The following is a 9,255-nucleotide window of genomic DNA, read 5'->3' as shown; positions in this document are numbered from 1 at the left end:
GGCGTATTTAATCAAAGCTCTATTGTAGTACTCTCTCTCCAGCTGATAACCACGAACGATTAATTTTGAGCAGTGACAGACAGAGGGTGGGGAGAGACTGACAAAGACAGACATGCGTACACCCATGCAAACAGACGTGCATATATTTATCTGTACAGCCAACCAATATGAGCGTATTTTTCTACCTGTCTGCTTACACACACACACACACACACACACACACACACACACACATATATATATATATATATATTAGTGCGAAACGTTTCTTAATACATTTGTTATGCAAAACTAAATTTATTTGTATATTTTTCTTTTATGTATTTTTAGTGTTGTCACTTGATTGTTGGTATGCCGAGAAATATTTTCTTTATGTCGGCCTCTGGATCGATTCAAGGCAAATACCAACGCAGACGGAATTACAACTCGTACAGGAAAGAAACGTGAACTGATTACCACCGAGTATCTTGTCTAACTGTCTACACAATCTACCAACAACACGCGCGCTCGTATACCAACAGAGGAATGCGTACATGTGTTAATATTGGAATTGTTAATTTTTAAAATGTATTAATAGGTCTTAGTACTTTTAGGAGATAAATTTATTATAAATATTGCGTGAACACGGTCCTTAAAATCCCTGCTTAGCAGCATATTTAACTCGTTCGTTTCAACAAATCGCTCCAAACGGAACTTGATCATCAGTTTCTATTTTGCATAATATGCACTCATGTATGCATGCAAGCAAGCAAGGAAGCACACACACACACACGTGAGTGTATGTGTGTTTGAAAAAATACATAGGCGCAGGAGTGGCTGGGTAGTAAGTAGCTTGCTTACCAACCACTTGCTTCTGGGTTCAATCCCACCGCGTAGCACCTTGGGCAAGTGTCTTCTACTATAGCCTCGGGCCGACCAAAGCCTTGTGTGTGAACTTGGTAGACGGAAACTGAAAGAAGCCCGTCGTATATATATGTGTGTGTGTGTGTGTGTCCCCCACCATCGCTTGATAGCCTATGTTGGTGTGTTTACTTCTCTGAAACATAGCGGTTCGGCAAAAGAGACAATAGAATAAGTACTGGGCTTACAAAGAATAAGTACTTGGGACGATTTCCTCGACGAAAGGCGGTGCTCCAGCATGGCCGCAGTCAAATGACGGCAACAAAAAGAATATATATATATATAATATTGCTTCCCAACCATGTGGTTCCGGGTTCAGTTTCACTGCGTGGCACCTTGAACAAATATCAACTGTAGCCTCGGGTCGACCAAATCTTTATGAGTGGATTTAGGTGAAACAAAGAAGCTCGTTACACACACGCGCACACGTATGTATGTTTACGGCCCCTTTACCTAGCGGTTCGGCAAAAGGATACCGACAGAATAAATATCCGGCTAAAACAAAAAATACTGTGTTCGATTCGTTCGACCAAAATTCCTTGAAGGCACTGCTCCAGCCTGTCGCAGTTTAATGACTGAAACAAGTAAAAGATATACGAGAGATAGCGAGAAACAGGCAAAGTTGTTTGGAATCTTTTCGAATGGCCTGCATCCAGTTCGTGCGGCGTAAAAATTACTTTAATGCTATTAGTCTTCGTGAAATATTTTGCTAAGTACACGTCCATTTAAAAAGTTTCATTGATACAACTGACTACACTACACTGAAACTGACAGGTGTTCACACACGCACGCATGCATGCGCTCGCACGTAAAAGTATGTATTTGTAAATACACACGCGCGCAGTGTGGGTGGTGGTGAAGACGTATAGCCTAGTGGTAAACGTGTTGCACTCACGATCGCTGTAGTCAACTCAGCTGAAAATGGTTACGCCTACAACGGAATAGCCTTCCGATCAGGGGAAATGTTGACCTGTCCGCCCGGCCAGCGATGTGGCATCATTCGAAAGCTAAAACTATTCGAGGAGCATTGTGACCAGCGATGTATAATAATAACCAATAGTCTGGTCAATAGCGTGATTTGATATATATATATATATATATATATATATATATAAGGTTATGAAGGGTATTGGATTCAACCAAACCCAGAGATACAGGTAATACCGAGTAAGTGGTGTATACCGGCTAGTTTTTCCCCTGTCGTTGTATAAACATGAGTGGGGAATATAACATAGGTCATGTATTAGCGTGTGTATGTATAAAGAGAGAAAAGGATAAAGAGACCAATGGCAAAGTTAGAAATATATTTTATGGATAAAGTCTTACAGCTATTTCTAACTTTGCCATTGGTCTCTGTATCCTTTTCTCTGTTTTATATATATATATATATATATATATATATATATATATATATATATATATATATATATATATATACACACACACACACACATAAACAAGTGTACATCTCTATATACACACACATACATACATACACACACATAACACTTACATGTAATTAGTTACAACACATGCGACATAAAGGAAACAACGTAACACGAAAAAAAAAAATCACTTCTAAAAATTAGTTACCTAACATCCGTTTTATATTTATTTTCACACGCATTTGATTTCATTTTCCACTTCAGCTTTAATTTTCTGCTATTCTCTAAATATGTTCGGTGAGACCGACATAAAATCGGATAAATCCACTGAAGTTGAGGCTTATTTCTCAAAAAAGAAAAGGAAGTTGGCGGAGTGGTGAAGTCTGTAAAACGACGTAAGTTGAAGTATGCCTGTACACACACACACACACACACACACACATATATCTTTTGGGGATATAAATTTCTAATGGAAAGCGTTTCAGTGAGAGAAAGAGAAGGGAGGTAGAGACAGAAAGAGGATATGTGTGATTGAATGATTGTGGAGCAGTGAGTTACGTAGTCAGTAATAAATGGTGAGACACTTGATATGATCATAGTGTACACTTACCGCTGCTCTCTATTCTATTGTCGGAAATACCACGGTTGGGTGCAGATTTCGGCTCTGCTGTGCTAGGTTAACCATTGCATATTGGCACAGAATGACACTCACTCACCTCGATTGGTACTTAATTTTATAGATGCGGAGGGATGAAAGACAAAGCTATCCTCGGTGGGATTTGAGCACAGGACGTAAGGAGCCGAAAAAAATAAAAATATACCATTTTATCCGCCATGTCCACGACCACGACCCTGGCAATCTTTTCTCGTATATGTGTGCGTGTGCATACATTTATATACATTCATGCACACGTGCACATAATTGTATACAAAAAATACACACACACGCACATATGCATTCCTATTCACGCACACAGAAAAAAAAACTATATATATATGTGTGTGAACACCTCCCACATATAGAAATATATATATATATATATATATATATATATATATATATATATATATATATATATATATATATATATATATGTATATATGTAATATGCATATATGTATGTCTATATGTATATATGTAATATGCATATATGTATGTCTATATGTATATATGTATATATACATATATATACATATTATATAGGCGCAGGAGTGGTGGTGTGGTAAGAAGCTAGCTTCACAACCACATGCTCCCGTGTTCAGTTCCACTGTGTGGCACCTTGGGCAAGTGTCTTCAACTATATCCTTGGGCCGACCAAAGCCTTGTGAGTGGATTTGGTAGACGGAAACTGAAAGAAGTTCGTCATATATATACATATTTGAGTGTCTGTTACCCCCCACCCACACATCGCTTGTCAATCTATGTTGGTCTGTTTACGTCCCCGGTTTGGCAAAAGAGACCGATATATATGCACATATATATATATATGTATATATATGCGCATATATATGCACACATATGCACTCACATATATGCATATATATATATATATATATATATAAACATATATATATATATATATATAAACATATATATATATATATATATATACGTGTGTGTGTGTTTCCTTTCAGTCATATTTCCAAGGACAAGATTACCTTCAGTGTTTGGATGAGAAACTCAACCTCACCTACCTTGGTGCCGTCCATTAGTGTAAAACCGATAATATTACAGTTAATTACTATTAATAAACGATAGCGCTGCTGGCGAAGTAAAAATATAATACACATTATCAGCGTCGAACTTTTTTTCCGAAGCTAATAGCAGACGTTACAAGCTTCCGAAATTGGCAGAGATTATAAAAAAAACAAACAAAAAAGAAAAAAAACATTCGCAGTCCTGTTTCTTGTTATCTTGTATTCATGGATACTCGAAAGAGATTTATTTTTAGTGTATACTTAGTTGTATGTGTACAAGTTGCTTTTCCGGAGAGAAATATATTATTTTTCTATGCATTTGTAGATATGCGCACAAGCGTGAATGTCTTTACTCAACTTTAGAAAGCCGTGAATAAGTATTATTTTGTCAAATGGACTATTCAGTTTCTGTGGTAAGGCGTGTTTTATATATTTACTTGAGCTTATTTTTTGTTTTACTTTTTTCCTCAATTTAAAGAGAGCTAGCGCATTCATACTGACTAGATAATAAATAGGCGAATTATATACACACACACACATATATATATACACACATCTCTATATTTTTTTTATATATTCGCAAGACCTAATGCATACCTTACATGAGATATTGAAACTTACAAAAGTATTCTTTGTAATGCTAGCAGGGTATTAAGAGAAAGACTAAACCTGTTATTTTTTCATATATGTAAGGTTGAAGTAGCTACTGCTACTTACCTATATAGATCCATGTATACTAAACACGGCAAACCAACGAACCTCGACAGTTTTTAAAGTCCTGTCGTATTTTTGCATCAGTGAACCATAACCACCTTGTAGCTTTGTAGAATGGGCCGTTTTCTAGTTACATATTATATTTAACCAAACACCAGCGGGTTAACTGAAGAAAATATGAATACCTGAGTGTTCCATTTTTTTTTTTTTTTTCCGCAAGGTTATAGCTTTTCGTTAATCCAAATCAGATGTGTTAAGATTTAATAACAGATCATGGTAATTCTTTTTTCCTAAATATTTCAAATTTTCGAAATTTAGTGCCCTTCAATCAACAATTTTCGCCTTCTCTTTTTTGCCCATTTAAAAATGTATTCTAAATTATTTATGGAACACAAAACTGCAGCCATTCACCTAGCAACTGAACAATGATGTCTTCACACTTTGTTATTCGAAATTATTTGAAATTATATAGTATAGAATATTAATCAGTACTAACTGAAGTGAACCAGAAGAATTTGAATTTAGAAATATTGGAGTTAAAAATTGAATACTGTAAATTATTTTGTGTAACTATTAGCGTGTGTGTGTGTGAGCGTGATCATATATATATGTAGCTTTCTGTTGCAGTAAAGCATATAACTACTTGTTACGGATGCGGCTCATAGCCATGTGATGTATTATCCCACCTACCCCTATTATCATGAAAAAAAAAAGGAACTGAAGTCTTTAGTATTCAAAACGTCCGTATATGATCTGTACATGTCCGTGGAAACTTTATTCAATACCGTACAACATATAAGTTGGTGCATTTGCAAAGCGTATCGTTTCCGAGGTTCTGTATCACTTAAGAAGACTTGTACAGTAAGTATTTTTCTAGCATTTTTAAATTTCAATCAGACGACCTGCCAACCACTATGTAGAATAGTATGAAAATTAAAGGAACCACATGCTGTGTATTAAATCTGACATAAAATAGTGAATAAACACGAAACTCACTCTCTCTCACACACACACACACACACACATTCAGTTTTGTAATTGTAGAACACTCAAAACAAGGTGGCTAACATTGAATTTAACTCATATATACACAAAGTGTATATATATACATATATGTATATAAATATACACACGGAGAGAGAGAGAGGGCAGAGAAAGATACTTTTGATAATTTAGGATCGACATCTTGGTAAAAATTATCAGAAATAAATATGAAGCTATTCAAGAAATATCACGTTTATAAATATTTCTTTAAATTCACAGAAACGTCAAAATAAACGTTAGACAAAGGACTTTATAATGTCGAGGCTATGCCATACACAATTATTATCTCGCAATAAGAAATTGTGTTTAGTTTACAAATGGATAAGCAAGTGCCCTAAATAAATTTAACCAAGCAAAACTCAAAGGTAAAAAAAATGCAAGAGAAAATCCATCCTGGTTCACTTTGCCGCAGGAAAATGAAAATCAGCACTGAATTACTTTGCATAATACAAGGGCCATGAGAAAAGGTTTAAACAATATTTTTCTTATTTAAAAATATACAGTAACTGCAGTATTCGTATTATAATTAATAAATTACAACAACAAAAATGGCGTAATCACTTACCAAGACTTCCACTTTTCAGATATTGGCATGCTATAAAAATGTTTGCATTACACATGCGCATTAGCACGACTTCTGACGTGGACACACTTAACACCTCAAATCATGATTCATATCACCATATATATATATATATATGTATATATATATATCTATATAATATACACACACACACACACACACACACACACATATATATATATATTTGTGTGGATGAACAGTCGTTAGCGCGCACACACGCACACACATTATGTGTGTATGCTAAACATTAATGGATGCGTCTATGCATAATTCGGTTCTTTAAACACATATTCAGTAAAGAAAATTAGCAGGTCTTCCTGTTAGATAAAATATCGATCTAAAACCTGGAAAATTGAATAGATCTTAATTTATAAATTCTCTCACGTCGTAAAGACGTCCCCGCCCTAAAACGCCCAGCATTTTGAAATACTGTGTTTCTTTGAACTCTGTTGTTATTTAGCCCCAATTCAGTTCTGCTTGATCAGGCCTATGATAAATGGCGTCCCATATGCGACCTTCTCGCCTTTTTTCGTGAATTGCGGCTTCTGCTTAGACTCTGCCCAGCTCTGTTAAATCGAGCTTTTGATTAAGCGGCATTGCATCCTTATCCATTCTACTTCTCAGACGAACCCAGAACAACGCTGTTTTCTATGTCCTTTAGATGAAGCTCTAAAGCGATAAATACTGGGAAGTGTGAGAGGAGAAAAATAATTCACATCCCCGAGATAAGCTGCTAGAAAATATCTAATACATAGTAACTTGTTTATCTTATCCCTCTCATCACATTCTGTCTGTCTCCTTCTCTCTCTCTCCCTCACTTACACACAGAGTTCCCCACTTGTTTTGTTTTCACAGAAAATTCTAAAATGTGTATGTCAACATGCCGAGTAAATTAAGATTGTTTGCTAAGATTATTTCAATTAACAACTCTGATATTAAATCCAATTGATCGTGAACCGAATCTCCCATAAAAGCAATTCCACTTGGTTTATACTGCTAATGCCCATGGAAAAGGCTTGGAAGTCATAGTAACCCCCTCCCTTCTTGTGTAAATCAGATGTCTTGCACCTAACCAAAAAGAAGTTGACATCATGCAATAAATAGGGAACCAATCATGAAATAGAGACGTTTATTGTGAAAATCTTTGTCTCATTCTTTTCTGTTCCGTTTCATTAGATTCAATTTCCTACTCAGAAATCAACGCATTCAGCCTCCGATAGAAAGCGTATATTGATTTTTCTTATATTAAAAAGGGATTCACGGGATAGAAATTTTCTAGTGGATTTTCTTACCGACCATTCATTTACTACAATTTACTACTATGCAAATCTGATATCTTCGCACATTTCAATAAACAACCAAGGTAAAATTTTTACATATATATTTATATAACTAAGAATGTAAGATAGCGTTACTCGAAATAAATGCGACTATATTTTGCGCTGCAGTTAAAATTATCGCAAATCTAATGTGAAACTAAAACGGTAGCTGAATAGTAGTGCTATTCATTTAATGTTCGATCAACAACATAGTATTGTTTCCAGTCCTGTCCACTTCTAAATATAGATAGAATAATTCAATGTAAATCTCTTTAATGTTTCTTAATTATAAAAACAAAATATTAGAATAAATAAATTTTACAACGAAATAAATATCTTTTAGAAGAGATTTTAAAACAATTAATGAAAATAGAACTTAAATTGCAATAATATTCTAGTTTGAAAAGCAACACATGGCCACTATTGCTGTTGAAATAGACACTCGTGTATAAATTCTTAACGTTATTTTCTTTGATGTTCACAAGATAATATATTATTCTAAGTAAATATTGATTTCTAACATTTGTTCAAAGAATGAAATTTATTGGAAAAAACAATTGATTAAATCAACCAAGCATTGATTTTGTCGGCTCCAGAGAGATAAAAGGTAACGATGCTACATCAGGATTTGAATTCGGAACGTAATTAAAAATCGCAAGTCATTTGTCCAACTCTGTCTGACTGTTGCCTACCTCTGTTTTTCAAATCGAATGTTGGTCCGAAATAAATATTTATAATGCAAGAAATAGGGATCTGTTTAACTTTTGTCTTGATATTCATTTCACAGGTACAACTAACTGTTCTTCGTATCTCTCAAATATCCGGCTGTACATGCACTGAACTTACGTACCACACCAGGAAGAAGCTTCCCCACTACCCGTAACTGGAAAGCATCAGCTCCATTTCAAAACATAGAAGATAGCCAGCAAGAAAACATCGCATGATTCATGAGTTTCCACGTCTCACAAATTGTAACCTAGCTTTCTGGGTTGAAAAGGGATTTTTTACTAACTTTAACGAATCCTCTTAATTTTAGCATCTTGGAATTTGTTACCTATTTTGCATTCAGTTCCACTCAAAACACACACACACACACACACACACACACACACAAACTCTTTCTAAGCTACCACTTTTCACACAACTGCATGCTTCATACTGTCAAGCACAAAATTGTTTACTTCACTTTAATTCAACAATTATTATCGTTAAGAAATTCAAATCCAGAATTTTCAACATTGAAGAAACATATTTCAGTTCGCAAAGAGATAAATCGAGAGAGCACTTTTCCTTTCGAGAGCCATCGCACTTCTGTATAAAGCTATAAACACTTAAAATCAGAATCTATAGTCTCACATAGAGATGCAAAATGTCTGCACTATAGGGAATGCGATTTTATGTAATTCACCACAACGTTGTCCTTCGTCTTCAGGAGACCAGCAGGTAGAGATTTTGACACCAAAACTTCGGTTAATCAAGCAATGTACAATTTTAACTTGTGAAGTTTTTTTATAATACATGAGCCACGAAAGCCTTTTTTCGATCCTGCATGGATGGGGCGCCATCAGTGCGAACGCTAATATAAGTTTTCCACTGCATCCCTCTCAATACG

At 35.1% G+C, this 9,255-nt stretch overlaps 2 protein-coding genes across 14 annotated transcripts in view; one reads left to right on the top strand and one right to left on the bottom strand.

Moving 5' to 3' along the window:
• Positions 1 to 9,249, top strand: part of LOC106882415 (uncharacterized) — a 12,180-nt gene extending 2,931 nt beyond the window's left edge. Inside the window, exons 2-6 of one of the 12 annotated variants that reach the window (XR_008263965.1) lie at positions 331 to 2,680; positions 4,309 to 4,396; positions 5,325 to 5,558; positions 7,578 to 7,687; positions 8,431 to 9,249. Coding sequence is in view for 1 of the 12 variants with exons in the window: in XM_014933086.1 (XP_014788572.1) it covers positions 5,370 to 5,558; positions 7,501 to 7,687; positions 8,431 to 8,483 (429 nt within the window). In the remaining 11 variants the exon portion in view is untranslated. The other 11 variants (XR_008263959.1, XR_008263958.1, XR_008263957.1 and 8 more) reach the window with 11 other exon arrangements.
• Positions 1 to 9,255, bottom strand: part of LOC106872336 (uncharacterized) — a 48,937-nt gene that overhangs the window by 29,479 nt on the left and 10,203 nt on the right. The window contains exon 1 of one of the 2 annotated variants that reach the window (XM_052967214.1): positions 6,307 to 6,411. The exons of the other annotated variant lie outside the window; for it this stretch is intronic. The gene's annotated coding sequence lies outside the window, so the exon portion shown is untranslated. Of the gene's footprint in view, positions 1 to 6,306; positions 6,412 to 9,255 lie in introns of those variants that run through there. 2 annotated transcript variants of the gene reach the window in all.

The sequence above is a fragment of the Octopus bimaculoides genome, chromosome 4 (genome assembly GCF_001194135.2).
Source record: "Octopus bimaculoides isolate UCB-OBI-ISO-001 chromosome 4, ASM119413v2, whole genome shotgun sequence".
NCBI classification, from domain to species: domain Eukaryota; kingdom Metazoa; phylum Mollusca; class Cephalopoda; order Octopoda; family Octopodidae; genus Octopus; species Octopus bimaculoides.
This window is presented reverse-complemented; position numbering and strand designations above follow the sequence as displayed.